The 18,974-nt window shown below is 47.9% G+C and overlaps 1 protein-coding gene across 1 annotated transcript; it reads right to left on the bottom strand.

The window, feature by feature from the left end:
• Window positions 1–11,946: 11,946 nt before the first annotated feature.
• On the bottom strand, window positions 11,947–18,644 carry Slc29a2 (solute carrier family 29 member 2). The gene is made up of 12 exons (XM_051193614.1): window positions 18,541–18,644; window positions 18,213–18,294; window positions 16,848–17,008; window positions 16,573–16,712; window positions 15,903–16,037; window positions 15,607–15,704; window positions 15,029–15,113; window positions 14,148–14,290; window positions 13,734–13,839; window positions 13,561–13,646; window positions 12,621–12,820; window positions 11,947–12,095 (listed from the first exon to the last, which is right to left on the bottom strand). Exons 1-12 carry the CDS (start codon window positions 18,567–18,569, stop codon window positions 11,984–11,986), a joined length of 1,377 nt encoding a protein of 458 aa, XP_051049571.1. The 5' UTR covers window positions 18,570–18,644; the 3' UTR covers window positions 11,947–11,983.
• Window positions 18,645–18,974: the final 330 nt, after the last annotated feature.

Genomic DNA, 18,974 nt, shown 5'->3' with positions numbered 1-18,974 from the left:
GTCCTGTTTTATAGGGGAGAAGGCTTCTTAATTTTCCACATCCTTACTGTCCAGAACAGCGAAGTGAAGAAACCTAGGTCCTGTCCTCTTCGGTGTTCTTTCTATTTGCCAACGGACCGTGTGGCTTCTTCGTAGTCCAGTTTTCAGAACGTAGCGTGGACTCGGTCGAGGCTCCCCTATCTTTCTCCCAAGTAGGGCAGCCCGGGGGTGGTTGCCATCCAAGACTGGGACCCTGAATTTTACTAGCAGCACCTAGTCTGATGGTATCTGCAGGGGGTGTAGTGTCTGATTATTTAAATTACTGCCTTTTACACGCTACTGTTTCCTCACTCCCCCACCTCCAAGATGGAAACATCTTATCTACACAAACAGTTGCCCCCCCCCACACACACACATTGAAGCAGAAGGCTTGTCTAACACTAGCCACTGTACTCTGAAGGCACTTAGTGTTTGTGGATGAAGGGAACCATGAAATCTTTAGCAGAAGTGGCGGGGGTGGGATGGGGTGGGCACACACTGTGAGTCTTGGTAAGGAGCACTGGGGCAGACTGGGGAGGGCACTGAGTGACAGCACTGGTTGGGATGGGTGGGGGCTTCCACAGACTGTAGGGTCCCAAACATTCAGGAGACCTGTATTTCACAGATTGGTACAGTAGTACTCAGGGGTGCTAGCGCTCTGCCAAGGCTGTGCTGGGCACTGGGGCTGGGGATCCTGCAGCTACAGATACTGTCCTATTTATTGAAGACAGGTTCCGGGGGGAAAAGTTCAGAACTTTCAGAAAAGACCTTGTAGACATGGGGCTCAGAAATTAGATTTGGTGCATTGAGGGTGTTGTTTTGTTTTGTTTTGATTTTCCAGACAGCATTTCTCTATGTAGCTCAGGCTGTCCTGGAATTCACTCTGTTGACCAGACTGGCTTCAAACTCAGATTTGCCTGCTTCTGTTTTTAGCTTTTTTTTCTTCACAAACAGAACTCTTAGAATAATAAACTTTGCAAAATAAATACTATTAAAATAGAGCTTCAAAATAAATATTGTATACAAATATTGGAAGCTTTTGTGGGTTGAGAAGGGGCTACAGTGAAGGGGAATGAAATAAGAATGTGGAGGAGTGGGCACTGGGTGCAGTTCTACTCTGGGTAACCCCTGCCTTATTTTATTATTATTATTTTAAAGAGTATCACACTACTGTAGTCCAGAATGGGCTTGAGCTCATGAACCTCCTGCCATCACCTCTGGAGTTTTGGGATTATAGGTTTGCACCAGCAATCTGGCTGCATTATTATTATTATTATTATTATTATTATTATTTTATTTTATACTGTTTGTGTTTTTGAGATAGAGGTTTTCTTTTTGTGGTTTGTTTGTTTGTTTTGAGACAGGGTCTCTCTATGTAGTTCTGTCAATCCTGGAACCACTTTGTAGCCCAGGTTGGCTTCCAACTCACAGAGAGTACCCCTGCCTCTCTCTGCCACTTGAGTGTTTTCATTAAAGGTTTGCACCACCAAGTCTGGTCTGAGATAGTCTTAGTATGCAGCCCAAGGCTGTCTTCACATTGATTCTCTTGCATTGTGTTCTCCAATGATGGGATTACAAACATGCATATTATGTCTGGCTCAAAATCTGTTTTACATTTTGGAAGATTTGGTCTACATTCCCACTGGTAACCCTTGTCCACAGAGGCTGTATGGCTTCTCACTCTGTGTTGAAGTTTGCCTTCAGCAGTGATCAAGCTGCTCATAGCTCTGCCGTAGCCTTCACTCCCAACTCTAAAAAGCTGCTGGGGTCAAAGTGTGGGATCTTCTCAGGCCAATTCTGAACAAGCACCTTACTGCGCATGCATATGACTTTCTAAATTCCTTGATATTTGTGGAAGTTTTCCAGTTTGCCACAAAAATTCCTTTCATCTCTTCCTGACAGACTTTGTGCTATTGTTTGCTTCACCTGTAATCTTTACTCCAGACAGGAATGGGACATTAATTTGCCCCATTATGTCTTAGAGAACAGTCCTTGACTAGAACTTTTCTCTCCTGAGATTTCCTTGTTAGGGAAAACAGACTTGTGTTTGGCATCTATCTTTTGGGTGGGTTGCAGGACATATTGAAACATAAAGACAATTCTTTTAGAACAAGGTTTGCTTCCCCTCCCTAGGAGCCAATGACCTGAATCCTCACAATTATAGCTGTGTGAGTTGATTTTCTGCAGTTGTAGCAAAACCCCTGAGGTAAAAAACTCATAAGGGGAAAAAGTTTATTTTGGCCCATGGTTTCCAGAAGTTTCAGTCTTTGGTCATTTGGCCCCATTCCTTTGGGTTTGTGGCAGGAAAAACATCAAGGGTGCTTGTGATGAGGTAAATATGCTGTTGTTTAACAGGAAGGAAGCAAAAAGACAGGTAGAGTTCCAAGATCCCTTTGAAAGGCGTGGCTCCAGTGAGCTAACTTCCTTCCATTAGGCCCCACCTCCTAATAGTCCCACCACCTCAGACTGGCACCACAGTCTGGAAGGCCAGCACTCCAGAGGCAGAGGCAGGGTGAGTTCCAGGGTAGCCTGGGCTACATGATGAGCCCCTTTCTCAAAAAAAAAAAAAAAAAAAAAAAAAAAAAAACAACAACAACAAAGATTCAACACATGATCTTTGGAAACATTTAAGATCCAACTTTAACATCCAACCAATAACCCCAGGAGGGGATGGTACAAGGACAGGTAAAATACTACAAAGTTTCCTATCATTTTTAGTTGGCTTAATTTTTTTGCCAGAAAAATTTTTTTCTTTTTTTTTTTATTATTTATTGACAAAAGTCCTTAAAACTTAAAACATAACAAACAAACACAACACAGTGCTGGTGAGATGCCAGAGCAGGCACCTGCCACCAAGCTTGATGACCTGAATTTGATTCCTGGAGCCCACACAGTGGAAGGAGAGAACCAGCTCCAAAAAGTCTTCCTCTGATGTCCATGTACACTCTGTGACATGTATGTTCCTGCACCCCAACACATCATACACAACAACCACTCAGAAAGCAAAAGTTCAAACCCATAAACAGACCAGAAAGTTGAAAAAAATAAACACAAAAGTCAGTATGCTCCTTCTGAAACATTCAGCTAAAATCTGTCTCTCTGTCTCTACTGTGTGTGTGTGTGCATGTGTGTATGTATATGTGTATGTATGTACAGGTGTGTTCAGGCATGTGTATGTGTATGCAGGTGTGTGTGCACAGGTGTGTATGTGTACGTGTACGTGTTTATGTGCATGTGTGTGTGCCTGTGTGTGTATGTATCTGCAGGTGTGTGTGTGTATGTGTGTGTGCATGTCTATGTATGTACAGGTGTGTGTATGTACATGTAGGGCAGAGATGGTCTTCAGGTGTGTATGTGTGTGTACTGGTGTGTATGTACATGTTTGCCAGAGACTGTCTTCAGGTGTGTGTGTATGTGTGTGTGTGTGTGTGTGCATGTCAGTGTCTGTGCAGGTGTATGTGTGCATGTCTATGTGTGTACAGGTGTGTATGTACATGTAGGCCAAAGATTGTATCCAGATGTTTTTCCTTGTCATGTTCCACATTATTCTTCAAGACATGCTCTCTTATTGAACCTGGAGCTCACTAACTTGACTAGACTGGCTAGCCTACTTGGGATCTGGTCATCTGTACTCCTCAGTTCTTGGATTACAGGCAAGAACTGACATTACCAGCTTTACCACAGTTTCTGGGGACCCAGTAAGTGCAAAAACCACCCACCCCACCTCTTGATAATGGGGGCATCATGCTCTTAAAGTCGCTTCTCGTGATCTTTAGGGGATCCTGAAAAGAAAAACTTGGGTTAATTGTCACGTCCTGGGAGAGGTACTATATCATTTGTTGTCCATTCTCTGTGTAATGGGAAAGTGCTACCTTGAATGTCTCTTGTTGACCTACATTTACTAGTACAATGCCTGCTTTTGCCATGTCTTTTGCATAATCCAGAAGGGATTCTGTTTGGATTATGCTTTAAAAAAAATTGTTTCTAGGAATGCCCTGTTTACAATCCCTTTTAATGTGACCTTGTTTGACACAATTGAAGCATTTGACATTTTGATTTTTCTTCAAACCTCTTAAAATCACTTTGCCTGTCCATGTATCATCATAGTCATGAGATTCAATATTGTTTGTATCTCGACCCATTCCTCCAAGGGTTCTGACCTTGCCTTTAAAGGCCTAACTATCCATTTGCATTGATAATTAGCATTCTCAAAGGCTAGAGATTAAATTATTATTTATCTAGCTTCTGAATTTGATATCATTCTATTTACTGCTGTTGTCAATCTTTGTAAGAAATTCATGAAGGCTTCCTTTGGGCCCTGAATAACTTTAGTAAATGACTAAATTTTGTTTCTGTCCTAAGCATTCAATGCTACTTTGAGGCATAAAGCCAGGGTGTTGTCATCATATAGAGATTACCTTCCTATACTAGCATAATCTCCTTCTCCAAGAAGTTGATCTTGAGAGATTTTCATACCTTTAGGTCTACACCATTGTTCAATGGTCTTAGACTCTCCTCTGAGCCAAGGTACTCCATTGCAATTGTGGACCAGGCTCTAAAACAGCAATAACCAAGTCTATCCAGTCTTGTTTGTTTGTTTGTTTTTTGTTTTTTGAGATAGGGCTTCTCTGTATTGCTTTGGAGCCTGTCCTGGAACTAGCTCTGTAGACAAGGCTGACCTTGAACTCACAGAGATCCACCTGTCTCTGCCTCCTGAGTGCTGGGATTAAAGGCGTGTACTACCAATGCCCAGCCAGTAATTCTATTGCAAACTGACCATGAGTTAAACTTCTGCTTCACAAATGGTGAATGCATGCCATGAGACAATCACTTCATTGAATATCCTTAAATCTAATTTGGCACAAGAGTCTAATTAGCTCTTACAGAGACTTTATCATTTGGCAATTCCTGTAAGGTTACTGGATATATTAATGTTTGTTGTTTGAAAACCTTAAGCTGTTCTTCTCTTCCCTTATAATGCAACACTGAAATTGGTTCTCCGTAAAATTCCTCCATCTGGGTCTGAATATCTCTGTGATCTGTTTTATTACATTTTTCTAAAACTTATATCTTAGCACTCAGATTAACCAACTTTTTAATCATAAAGCAAAAAATGGTAAAACTAATAATGTTTATAACTGACATTACATTAAGTCCCATCTATATTACTTATCCCTTCATTTAATTGTTCCACTTCAAACTGCCTAGCATATTATCATGCTGAGACCTAAATCTCTCCATTGTAATAGTGTTTCCTGTTTTATAATGTAGGAAAAACTCTTCTAAGTCCTTCCTTTAATAATTCCCAATTGTCTTACCAAATCTGGCAACAATGTCAGTGAACTGTGAGGCATAGCACTTCTGATCAGAGAGCTAGGGTGTGGCTGTAAGCTGAGAATGAGGGAATGTAGGGAAAGCCCACAACCAATGGGGGGGGAGAGAAAGAGAGAGAGAGAGAGAGAGAGAGGGAGAGAGAGGGGGAGAGACCAGGTGTCTGAAAAAGCACATGGGATTGTGCAGAGAATGCACGTGTTACGGGAGTGGCCTGAAGGCAAAGCCAGCCAGTCTAAGGCAGCAAAATCCTGTGGCGTTTGGAACCCAGGTGCTTCTGGAGTTTGTGTGGCAGCTGGAGAATGTTTTAGACAGGCTACAACAGGAAAACCCCAAACTTACTCAGAGGCTTAGGAAAAAAAGAAAAGAAAACCTAGCCAGCCGGACAGTGACTCTGCAAAGTCATCAGCAAATGGCTTTTTCATGAATTAGTACCTTTACGTCGGGTGCCAATATGTAGCTTGAATAATAAAAACCTAAAGACAGATATTGGAGTTCAAACTGAAAATCAGAAAAGCAAAGCAGCCTAGCCACTTGAGAGTTCTTACCTCTATCAAGGCTTGGGGCCAAAAGGGTCGTTCCTGTCCTCAGTGTGACTGCTTTCTCCACCCGCCTTATATATCTACCTCCCTAGTGCTAGGATTAAAGGTGTGCATCCCCACCCCCAGCTTCTATGGCTAACCAGTGTGGCTGCTGGGATTAAAGGTGTGTGTCACCACTGCCTGGCCTCTATGGCTGATTAGTGTTGCTAGCTTTGCACTCTGATCTTCAGGCAAGCCTTATTTGTTAGATTACAAACAAAATATCACCACACTTAAGGTTTACTTCTGAGTTTCTTGGCTTTTGGTACCTTCATTCCTCTCTGCCCAAGAAGTGACAGGCAAACCTGGGGTTTCAGTCATATGAAGCCTTCCTCAAAAAGCATGGCTCTCTGACTAGGGGTCCCAGCACTTGAGAGCCAGGGGCATCTCTGAGCATTTGAGGCCAGCCTGATTGACATAGCAAGTTTTCAGGACAGCCAGAGATACATCATAGAGATGCCTTGTTTCAACAGAAGAAAACAAAATAACATGGTGATATCAGGGCTCAGAGGCATGTAGCACCTGCAGATTCATCTGCTAAATTGTCACACAGTATCACTGACAAGGGTTCTGCCATCTCCAAAGCTTAGCTAGAAGAAGTCACAGGGCTGCAACAGCTCACTGTGCTGCACTCCTGAACAGTCACCGTTCCTTCTAAGCCTCTTCCCTCTGAGACGGGCACTGCTCGGCACTGCTTCCTTTGCCCTGGAGAACTTCAGTTGACTCTCTGTAAAACAGGGCTAAAAAAAGGGAGAAGCATGATTTAGTCTTTAGAGCCATAAGGAAATATAAGCCCAGTCAGGTGACTTCAATCAACCTGTGATTTTGTTGGGAAACCCTGAGAAGGAGCCACATCCATCCTAGGGTATCATGGCAATAGTTATGACTACAGAAGAACGCCCAGTTCTGCCATGTACTGACCTTCCCTCACCTAGTCTTTATAATAGGTTGATCACCTCTGGGGTCTCCTCCATGTGATGGGGCTGCATTCTCCTAAGAGGGATGAGCAGGCCGTAGTGTAAGGCCTCTGGTTAGCTGATGGGTGACTTCTTGCTCAAAACTCAGCTCAAGGGCTGTAAAGATGGCTCCAGCTGGGCAGTGGTAGTTCAAGCCTTTAATAACAGCACTTGGGAGGCAGAAGCAAGCAGATCTCTGTGAGTTTGAGGTCAACCTGGCCTACAGAGTGAGTTCAGGATAGCCATGGCTGTTACACAGAGAAACCCTGCCTTGAAAAACAAAAACAACAATCAAGCAAACAATAATAACAACAGAGAAGTATTTGGCACCTGCAAATTTGTGGTCTTCTGTGGCCACTCACCACAGCCTCACTTTCTGCAAGGCTCTGTATGACTGTTTTGCCTGCATGTATGTCTGTGTACCATATGTGTGTCTCGTGCTCTCAGAAGAGGGTGTCACATCAGATCCTTTGGAACTGGAGTAACATGGTTGTGACTACCATGTGGGTGCTGGAAATCAACCCGAGTCCTTTAGAAGAGCAGCCAGTGCTCGTCAGTCCCCCTCATTAGCAGACTTTTAATGCATATAAAAGGGTCAGCACCTTGAGAGTTAAGACTGTGCTTCAAATATCTGTGTCCCTCCTCTGAAGCTGGCTCAGTCCTCTCCACGCGGATACTTCTAAGGGCTTGCTGATGGTAACAGACTGCTTTGAAGTGAGGGAGAGTCTGATGGCAGAACTGTATCAGGGTTGAGGATGTAGGAGCAGGGAGACTGAGGAAACAAGAAGGGGACAGACAGGTGCAGCCCATCTACTCAAGCATTTGTCCCTAAAATAGAAAGCCACTTCCTTCAGGTGTGGTGCTCACGTCTTTACTCCCAGCATTTGAGAGCTTAGAGGCAGGCAGATCTCTGTGAGTTCCAGTCTAGTAGGAGCCACACAGTGAGACCCTATCTCAAAAAAGGAGGGGAGAATAGGGACTAGAGAGATGGTTCAGTGGTTAAGAGCACTAGCTGCTCTTGAACAGGAGCCAGGTTCTATTCCCAGCACCCACATCTCAGCTCACAACCATCCATAACTCCAGTTTTGGGGGAATCTGATGCTCTCCTGGCCTCTGTGGGCCCCAGGCACACATATGGGGCAGGGACATACATGCAGGAAAATCATTCATACACATTTTTTTTTTGAGATAGGGTTTCTTTGTGTAACAGCTCTAGCTGCCCTGGGAACTTATTTTGTAGACCAGACTGGCCTCATGGAGATCTCCCTGTCTCTGCCTCCCAAGTGCTGGGATTAAAGGTGTGTGCCACCACCACCCAGCCACACACACACACACACACACACACACACACACACACACACACAAAAATTAATTAACATTTATTTTAAAAAGCCAGCCTTCTCCTGGTCTGATGGAAAAGTTGGGTGAGAAGATGGAAATTCTAGGTGTGACATCAGGACATTTGCACCATAAGTGTCCTTTTCTGGGACTGGTCCTCCACTGCTCAGCCCAATTCTTGACTTGCTCCAGGTGACAACTGCCCCTGGAGGGTTTTCAGAGACTGCCTGTCCTATATGTGGATGGAGGGGTACTTCCCTGTCCCAAGAAGAGTCTGCCAGGCCAAGAATTCTCTGAAGGGACTGGGATCTGGGACTGTCAGATCTTTGCCAAGAGTCCTTGTGACTCCAGCTACTTTTCCAGGGTTGGGTCCAAGGCCTACCTCTGCTGTCTGTCAAATGCCATACTCCTTAAGTTCCAAGCTCTGTGCTCTGAGGTTTGGATCTGAGCCACAGATGTGGGACCAGCCTTAAAGCACTTAGCCATAGGGTGAAATGGCCTGTAACAAAACAGCCATCCTCCAGTCTGCATCTACACTTTGTTCTCTATTCCCTACCTACAGAGACACTTGGCTATGGTCTCAGACTCTGCTTCTTGTCCCTTTGTCCCAAGTCACTGTCCACATACAGCTCTGGTTAAGATACTCCACTAAGAAAGCCCCGTCACTGCTGTCCTTTAACTGTAGGACAAAATTATAAAGGATCAGTCACACAGAGCCCATGTCCAACCTATCTACTATGTCTACTATGCCCATCTCATCCTCTCCCCTTCCCTCCCCTCCTCTCCTAGGCTCCTTTCGGAGCTCCCTGTTTGTGTCTTCTACTCTCTGGCACCTCTGAAGGGAAGGGTCTTCTTTCCCTATAACACATAAAACTCATATTCATTTCTCAAAGTCCAGCTTGGGTAATGCCAATCCTGACTTCCTGATGGGGTCAGTGGCTTCCTTGTCTAGCTAGTCTTGTACCACATGTTAGGAACTAGCAGCCAGTTGACGATGGGCTGGATGTTCATGGCCATGTCATCACTACATCAGCCTTACCTGGTGGCTCAAGCTTTACCTGGCTGCCAGAGGACTCAGTTACGCATGCGCAAGACCCCCTTTTAAAGCAAGCACCAAGCGCACCTCCCTCTCTGGTTTCTCTTTTGCTCTCTCTCTGCCCCTTCCTCCCCCCCTCTTTCTCTCTCTCTCCTGCTTTCGGTTGGCCACCAGCTACCCCCTCTTTCTCTCCCTTCTCTCAATAAACTCCACGTGGGCGCTGAGTCTCGTGTTTGTGTTTTATAGGCATTAGTTGCATCAAAAGAATAACACCACATGCTTCTGCAGACCTTCACAAGCTGTGTCATGGCTACCTTCTCCTTCTCATGGCCTTTGACCATGGACTGAGTCCTCTTTGTTTCAGTTTCAAGACCAGGCAGGGCAGGTGTCTCTAAACAGTAGTCAAAGGAATAAACCTTTACTTGAGGTCTGCCTTGTGGCTTAATTCTGCTTCCAAAGCCATAGTTTGCCTTTGCATCCTCTAAGATACCAAGAGCCTGTGGCTTTTAAGCAAGTGCCCTGTACTGGCTTACCCCCCTGGTTTGTGATGTGTTCCATGAATGTTTTGGAAATGTAGAAGGTAGGAGACCTTATCGGGAAGAGCAGGCTGTACATGTGTACAAAGATCAAGGAGACCTCTTCTCCACCCATCAGGGACCCCGGCTAGGTTGCTGAAGTCCTGCTCAGGCTGACTGCCTCTCTGAGGCTAAAATTTCTGGAAATGAGCAACACTGGGAGATGAAGCATGTGCAGGGAGAACTGGGCTCAAGAGGGTGGTAATGGCAGCTATTCAGCCAAGAGCTCTGCCTACGAGCATGGAGCCACTGCTTTCTACATTTCATATTTATTATTTTATGTGCATAAGTGTTTGCCCGCACACATGTGTGTACACCACGTGTGTGCCTGGTGCCCAAAGAGCCCACTAGAGGGTGTTAAATCCCTTGGAACTGGAATTGCAGCATTCCCAGCCACTATGAGTTCTGGGAATCTGCTATGTAAATGTTTTACTCTTTTGGCCTTTTTTTTAGGGGGGCACCACCCAGCTTCCAAATAAATCATACGCAGAGTCTTATTCTTAGTTATGTAAGCCTTGCCTTAGCTTAGCTTGTTTCTTGCTAGCTTTCCTTAACTTAAGTTATCCTACCTTTTGCTTCTGAGCTTTTTCCCTTTCTTACTTCTGTATAGCTAACTTTCACTCTTACTCCATGAGTGGCAGTGGCGGGCCCCCTGACATCCTTCCCTTGTTCTCTCCTTGTGCCTCTTCTATTTATTCTCGCTGCCTGACAGCTCCACCTGTCCTTGCTCCTGCCTCCCTATTGGCTATTTGGCTCTTTGTCTAAAACACCTGATGATCTAATAAAGAGTCACAGCTTCACAGAGTTAAACAAATGCAACACAAACAAAAGTAACACACCTTAAAATAATATTTCCCAACAAGGATCAAACCTGGAAGGTAGCCTGGTGTTGGTGGCACACGCCTTTAATCCTGGCAGTTGGGAGGCAGCAGCAGGTGGATCTCTAAGTTGAGTCCAGCCTGGTCTACAAAGCAAGTTCCAGGACAGCCGCCAAAGCAACACCGAGAATCCCTGTCTCAAAACAAACAAACAAACAAACAAACAAACAAAAAACCTGGCAGATCGAGAACAGCTTAACCCCCAAGCCATCTCTCCAGAGTTTCTTGCAGCCCCATTTGGCCTCCTCAGCTCTTGAGAGGTTCAGAGAGCCAGAAGAACAGTGCACAAACCTTTGCCCATCTCAATCTGTCAAGCAGGTACAACCATCGCTACCTCACCATCTACTGAAGCCAACAGGGTCAGTGGGACTTCAGAAGTAAACACTCCAGGAATCCATCATAAAAATGAACAGTTTTTATTGATCTTAGGAACAGGGTCAGAGGAGAGACGGGGTGAAAAGATGGTAGCTAGTGCCCAGGGCACCTGCCTGGAGACCTTTGAGGAAGAGAAGCAAGTGGTGGGCTGGAGGGTCAGCACCTACAAGGAGGAGGCTGTAGCCTCACTCTTCCATGGACCAATCACGTCACACCTCAAAGAGGCACAATCCCCACCCAGCTTGTTCTAAAGGCCTCACCGGGGGTTCTGTGAGAATGTGGTTGTAGGTTAGGGTTTGCAAACTGTAAAGTGCGGTGCACAAAATGTGCACGCTAGCTGCCTTTCTGCTGGACAGGCCTATCTGCATTCTAGGCCATGAAAACACTGTTAGAGGCTCAGAGGTTGGTCCCTTGAGCTTTCTCTTTGCCTCAGCTTCCATGGCCTACCCATGGGCCTTGGGGGTGGGTGGGTGGAAGCATTCTGGAGCTGGCCCCAGTTCCCACTCTGAGCTGAGGTAGAGACCATCAGGGTGCCCTCAGCCTGCAGGTGGCTTTGCTCCCTGGGGTCAGTGGGTGGTTGGATGAAGAGATACAGTCCTGGTGGCAGGGAAGGCCCTGGCCCTGCACCTTCTTTCCCCTGGTTATTGCCTTCCAATATGCTCTTTTGTGCATCTCAGTGAGGGCCATCCTTCTGTGTCCTTGTTTCACTCCTGGGTGAGGGGCAGAATGACTGTTGGTGGATTCCTCACTGCGATGTGGCCACCATTGCAGTTTCTGTCCCCTCCTGGCACCCACAGTGTAGCAGAGGTCCTTCCCCCGGGGAAAGTCCCAGCTCCAGAAGCAGGACTGAGGGGAGGGCTGTGGGGAACACTAAGGAGGGGAGCACTGATGGACCTCAGAGTAATGCCTTAAAGAGGAAGGAGAGAGAGGCTCCGCAGGACAGTCCCAGGGCCAGGAAGAAGGTCATGAGGGCTCCGGCCACCTCCCTCTCATGTGGCAGCACCTGCCTAGAACACATAGAAACAAACTTACATAGAGAACGCTAGGCCTGACCTTCGAGACAGCTTCTGGCCCCCTTGCTGTCCCTCTGCACTAGGGTACTAGTTTGGGTCTGACCTCACCCTGTGTCACTATAACCTGGTCTGGTCTTTCTCTGGGCTTCAGTTCCCTTCTCTGTAAAATGAAGTGGCTGAAAAAGACTATCTAGACCTTTAGGGTCCAACTTTATGGGGTTCTAGGCTCTATCACTTTATTTCTCAACAGAATGTCCCCCCCCCAACAGAATGGTTCTTCCTGCCATGCCCACTCTTTGAGAGTCCCAGCCCTACTGCCCCTGTAGCAAACAGCTGGCTACCTAGACAGGTAATGTCTCCAGTTCCTAGGCTGGGGTGAGTGCTACAATGAAGGCCTTTCCCACAGGGTGACACAGAGGTCTGAAGACAGCTGTCTAGGGTAGACGGTCTCCCTTTGCAGATACTGGTCCTGAGCTAGGCCCTCCCCATCACCAGCACCCAATCCTATGCTCCCCAGACCTGGGTGCCAGGCACATGGTGAGAGACACCAAGTAGCCGTTGGAAATGGCGAAGAGCAGCATGAATGTGATGAAGTAGGCATCCTGCCAGAAGATGGTGGGCAGCCGGGCTCGCTTGGGCACATGACAGAGCATGAAGAGTGGCACAAACAGGAAACGCAGGCACACCAGCAGGGGCAGCAGCCGGCTATCCTCATCTGGCTGTGACAGAGGTTCAGGTGAGTGTGGACCCTGCAGCTAGGGGGGAGGTATTGCCACACATGCCCAGATGCCCTAGGAGGCCAGAGGAGGCTATATCAGGCTATCTCTAATTTCTTTATAATTCAGGCCAGGGGGCAGTGGTGGCTCATGCCTTTAATCCCAGCACTGGGGAGGCAAAGGCAGGTGGATCTTTGTGAGTTCAAGGCCAGCCTGGTCTACAGAGAGAGTTCAGAAACCCTGTCCTGAAAAACCAAAAAGATGAAAGAAAAAGAGCTGTCCTGGAGCTTTCATGAAACACACAGGACATTCAGATTGTCTACAGTCACTGTGCACTGGAGTAGCGACATGCATTTCTCCAACTTAACCACAACTGGAACCCATTGGCCAATTCTCCCAGATGGGATTCCAACCCAGGACTCTAGGTTTGTTACATTCCCAGGGAGCTTTCACATCCAGGGAGCTTTCACATAAGGAAACAAGGCCTCACTAACAGTAATCACTTAACTAAGAATCATAGGGACATGGCACTCCGATAGATGTGGTGGCTTTTGCTTTGGAGGAACTCATCCCCAGCCTGGCCTGCCCATTCCAAGGGCCAGTCACTTACTGCCAGTTAGAGGGCTGTTCTAATGTCAGGTCCGGGACTGTATGTTCAAGTCACCTTTCTGTATGTCCCTGTGTACCCTTTGGTCCCCAATTACTTCCTAACTCTTTGGCTGGGTCAGCACAGACAAGCTCACCCACAGGAAGTAGGAAGTCAGACTCCGGCCCAGCCAATCCATGATGTTGAAGAGCAGGAAGCAGCAGATGGGGTTGAAGAACTGACCTAGGGAGGAGAGAGTGGATAGTCACCCTGATCCCCATCTGTCCTTTCCCCCTCACTCCCCCAACCCCTCTTTGACCCAACACTCACTCCACTTCCCAGGGCTGGTGGAGCTGGTCACCATGGCTGTGATGGCAGGAAAGACTGACAGGGTGACTGTGAAGACCAACACAAGGCACAGCGCCGTCAGCCAGATCTGGGAGCCGGAGGCAGGGGTGTGAGTGGACAGGGCATCCCTATGTCCATCATGCAGTCCCCAAATCTGCAGGCCCTCCCCACTGCATCCCTAAGCCTCCCCGACCCAGTGACATCAGGGAGTAAGCAGTAAAGCCCAGGGCTGGAGAAAATGTCCCTGGGTAGACCGCAGCCCTCCCCACTGCATCCCTAAGCCTCCCTGACCCAGTGACATCAGGGAGTAAGCAGTAAAGCCCAGGACTGGAGAAAATGTCCCTGGAAGATGGTTAGGAGTTACTGCTTAGCTGAACCTTCTAAAAGACAACAAACCTTCCGGAAGACAACAAAGACTGAAGGTTTTCCTGGCTTCTGTGGCTCATCCAGTTCCAACTCTGACTCTGGCTCTTTCTCAAGATCAAGATCCAGAGCTGGGCCTGCCTTCTGGGGGCTGATGGAAATCCCATTCTTCTCATCTAGGGGAGAGGGAAGGCTGGAGATGAGGCCTGTGGCTCAGATTTCCCAAAACAAAGTCCTGGTGGAGAAAAAAAGTGTCTCTTTCCAGCCAAAGTGCAGGAGAGGGGGATTAATAGTGTCAATAGCATGTTTATTAATTTGGGGATTGACCCATGGTTTTACAGGCTGTTAGACATGTCACTGAATTACACTCCAGCACTTAAATGTTTCTGTTTTGTTTGTTTTTGAGGATAGGCTCTTTTTCTAGCCCAGGCTGGCCTAGAACTCTGTTACCCACCTCTGACTTGCTATTCTGCCTATAAGCCAGGCAGTAAGTTAAGCATTTTGAATGGATTCTCTCATTGTCTATTTTCAATGAAGAAATGGAGGCTAAGCTGGGCATGATGGCAAACGCCTTTAGTCTCAGCACCCTGGAAGCAGAGGTAGGCAGATGTCTGAGTCTGAGGCCATCCTGGCCTACATAGAAAGACCCTGCTGCTAACAACAACAGGGGAAATGAAACTAATCTGCCCAAGGCTATGGAGCCCAGAGATTGTGGGTCCAGAGTGCTTTCTGCTGCTTCTCCATTTTGTTTAAGAGGAAACAGACTCACAGGGTAGCAGGGGATGGCTTCCCTTCACGGCCTGCTTCTGCTCACACAAAGCTCAAAGAGATGGGGCTGTAATGGGGATAGAAGTTCCCAGGAGTCTACCTGAACTTGCTCTCTCCCACCTCCCCTGCAAGGTTCTGGGATTTACCAGCTTGGAGGAGCTCAGCTTTGGTCTCTAGCTCCTGAGCTGGGGCCTGGGACAGCTTCTTGGCCAGGTAGTATCGGGCAAACTCCTGCAGAAGGATCAGGAAATCAGTCCTGCCCGAGGCCTGTCTGTAGCCCTCCTTCACACCCTTGGCTGGGAGGCTGAGGTCCCAAAGGGAGTGGTAGGTACTATTAGGAAATGTGGTTTTTCTGGAGTAGGTGTGGCCTTGTTGGAGGAAGTGTCACTCTGGATGTGGGCTTTGAGGTCTCCTATGCTCAAGCTATGCCTGTGGACCAGATGTAGAACTCTCAGCTCCTTTTCCAGCACCATGTCTGCCATGTCACTATGGACTAAACCTCTGAAAATGTAAGCCAACCCAATTACCCAATTACATGTTTTCCTTTATAAGAGTTGCCATGGTCATGGTGTCCTTCACAGCAATAGAAATCTAAGACTGTACCTCAACACCTCTTTTAGGGGGATCAGCATTAACTGAGGTCTCATCTCTCTCCCTTGGCCTCTCCCAGGGCTTTGTCCAACATTCCCCAAGGTAGGGGTGTCTAGCCCAGTGGCAGGCTTACCAGATGGGGCAGGCTAAGGTAACACATGATGGAGAGGAGGATGCCTACACAGGGAGTGATGAAGTACCCAAGGGCAGAGGTCTGTGCATCTACACCACCTGTAACAGAAACTTCAGCTGCAGAGGAGACGCAAGTCTCACGGTCCCACATGGTTTTCTGTAGTGTCACCTGCTCAAGCCCCCAAGTCCTCTTCCTTAGCCTCCACCCCCAAACCCTGGCATTTTTCTCCTGTGTCCCATCTCTTCTTTCCAAACTCTAGAGGTTACCCAGCCCTGCAGCCACCTAGGTGAACTCACTGGCCATGGACATGAGCATAGCAAGGGCTGCGAAGATCCCAGCCAGGCCCTGGCCACTGAGGAAGAGGGTGCTGTAGGTAGAAGGCATGGTACCCAGCTGCCCGAAGAGGCTGCCTTGAAGCACTGCACAGAAGGCTGTGGAGAGACAGGGAGGGGACCAATACTCAGGCAGTGTTGGAGGCATCTGAGAGGAGGTGTCTATAAGGTGAATGGAAAACTGGTCTAGGCTGGGCAGGTGCAGGTTTTCCAGGGGACTTAGGGTGGTCTGCTAGAACATCTTCATCTATTTCTCTCTTTCTCTTTTCTTTCTTTCTTTCTTTCTTTCTTTCTTTCTTTCTTTCTTTCTTTCTGAGACAGGGTCTCACTATGTAGTCTACACTGGCCAGGAAATCACCATTTAGACCAGGGTGATCTTGAACTCACAGAGATCTGTCTCCCAAGTTCTAAGATAAAGGCATGTGCCACCTCACCCAGCCTATTTCTCTTCTGAAATATAACCATTGGTCTGTGGAACTTCTGATTAACAGGCCTGCTCCTACAGATCCCTCTCTCTGGGATCAGTTTCTTTTGGGGGAGATTTGGGTGATAATGGTATTGTCTTCCTTCAAGGGTCTGCTGGGCTGTTCCAATACAAGGAAGAAGTAGGGGAGGGAAAGGCAGATGTACTCACAATTAATGAACCAGACAGATGCCATGGTGATGGAAAAAAACAGCCCAGGGTTCAAGTCCACCTTCACCAATACTGCTGTCAAGGCAAAGAGCAGTAGTATGGCCAGCAGGCTGCCCAGAATACGCACTGCCTCAGGGATGCTGCTCAGAAAGGGCAAAGGACATCAGATGGGCATAGGGGCAGGGCTGGAGTGACAACTGGGAACAGGGAAAAGACTGGAAGCAGGAGGTGTTCCTGGCCTCCATGACTGTCCCCACACAACAACTGGTTCTTACCACTGATACAGGAAAGAGTTGAGGAGCGTGAAGAGCAGTAGGGGCAGCTGGGACAGCAGTGTCACCCAGTTGTTGAAGTTGTAAATGTCTGTGGAACCCGTGTGGTTGGTGCTCAGAGTCTCAGCTGTGCCGTTTGCCCCTGCCAACCGTGCCTGGAAGTACTGCCAGATAGGAGATAGTGTAGAGTCAGGAGCTACCTTCCCTGCTGCGCTTAGACTGAAATCTTTGGGCCTGTCTTTGCACTGTCCCCAGCACCTGATTGGAGCACGATGGGTATGCACTGAATTAAATGGCTGAGTTCTGGGACTGAGCCCAAGGCCTTGCTACATGTTTGGGTCACACCTCCTCTTCAGTGTCCTGGCTCTAGCCTCCACTCCCACACATACAACAGCCTCTATGTTTATTCACCCCCTGTGTATTTATTAAACACCTACTGTATGCCAAGCCCCAGCTTAGGTGCTAAGCAACCATATCCTCTCCAGCACACATACCCTGCCGCTCTTCTGCTAAGCTTCCCATGTATTGTGAGGCAGACCTCATGTTTTAGGACTCTAGGATCTGATCCCAGATTCCCTTTTATGACTGCCTTCTGCGACATCTGGGTAAGCTCCAGGGTCTATATCTTTTAGGCTCTTCTTAGCCTGCACTCTGAATTCCCTCTCCCCCACAGCTTTTGCCTGCTCAGTTCCCGATTTACAAATCTCTTCTATGAACCTTTAGTACCCTGCTTCAGGCTAGAATGGAATGATACGTGTCATATTACAATATTAATAACTCTGGCCCTATGGTTCTCAAGTTCAGTAGCTGACTCATCTTTGGGTATCCAGGGCCCAGCATTGACACAGGCGTGTCACAGGTACCTGGAAAGTTGTCCCACTGAATATGTTTGAATAGCCCTGTCCCAAAGGAAGCACATGCTACACATTTTTGCTTTTCCATAAAAGAATATACGCTTTGGGGAATAGAACCTCCCTCTCTTATGGTTCCTCCACAGCTGCAATGTCTGGTTCACAGTTGTTGCATATTAAATATTAGTTGAATAAATGTAATTCATGTCATTGCAAAGAAAGCTAAAGGCTTGGAAAATCCACTTTTGGAATGATTGGCCATAAAGAACAACAAAGAACATGGGCTGGTAGCTTCTTTGCTGGTTAGATCCCTGAGTTGATGGCCCTGCCCTTCTGGGATCTGGACATTCCTAAAAGTTTGCCAAGCGGAGAGGCGGTTCCCTCTGTGAGGCTTGGTGATTCCGCTGACAGGTGAGACGTAGAAGGCGTGGTGGAAAGCGGCTCAGCAACCGCAGCCCAAGACGGATAGAGGATGGAGGTTGTGGCCATGCGGTTGCTCATCGCCCGCGGGTCTCACCGGGATAGCGGTAATGAAGAAGTTCCAGGGGAGGAGGGTGCCCAATCCCAGGATGAAGAAGCTGATCCCGACAAGGTGGTAGCTGTGGGGATCAGTCAGAAGGTCACCCCGAGGACGCACGCCTGGGCCGCCCAGACCGCCTCCGAGGCCGACCCTCAGTAGAACGGACTACAACCCCCATCCCCCCCCTCTCAATCAGCCAAGGGAATCGGCTGATGGGAATTGTAGTCCCGTTGGTCTTGGGCTCAGAAGTATCCAGACCAGCGGGAATTCACAGGCCTAAGGCCACTGGTGCCCCCGTATGCACCACATGGGGTTCCCACCTCACCTGTCCCGAGGGGAATCTTCTCGTGCCATGGCTGCCACTGCCAGTGCGCCAGGAGAGGCGGCTGCACCTGAGCCTGTGCCGGGCTGGGAGATCAAAGGACAGCGACGGGGGCCATCTCCTGAATTCCCAAGGTCGGGGCTCCGTAAGGAGTGTAAGGGTCCAAGGCAGACAACGGCAGGCACACACTTTGCGGAGTCGGACCTCGGCTCCGCCCCCGGGGCGGGAACAAAAGGCTGGTGCACCTCTCCTCTGCGCAGCTGTCTTTCCGGACTCCGCCTTGCAGACTGTGGTTCCTTTGGGTTTGGAATCCTGTTTCCTGCTGCTTGCACGTGTGCTTCTGGGTCTTACCGCCGCCCTGCCCATCAGCTCCTATCCTCTCTGTGGGAATCTGTCCGGGATCTCTGGGAAGGGAACCGGCTAGGGTTCTTCCTCTT

Source organism: Phodopus roborovskii, unplaced genomic scaffold (genome assembly GCF_943737965.1).
Source record: "Phodopus roborovskii unplaced genomic scaffold, PHOROB, whole genome shotgun sequence".
NCBI classification, from domain to species: domain Eukaryota; kingdom Metazoa; phylum Chordata; class Mammalia; order Rodentia; family Cricetidae; genus Phodopus; species Phodopus roborovskii.
The sequence above is the reverse complement of the archived record's forward strand: the minus strand, read 5'-3'. Positions and strand labels throughout refer to the sequence as shown.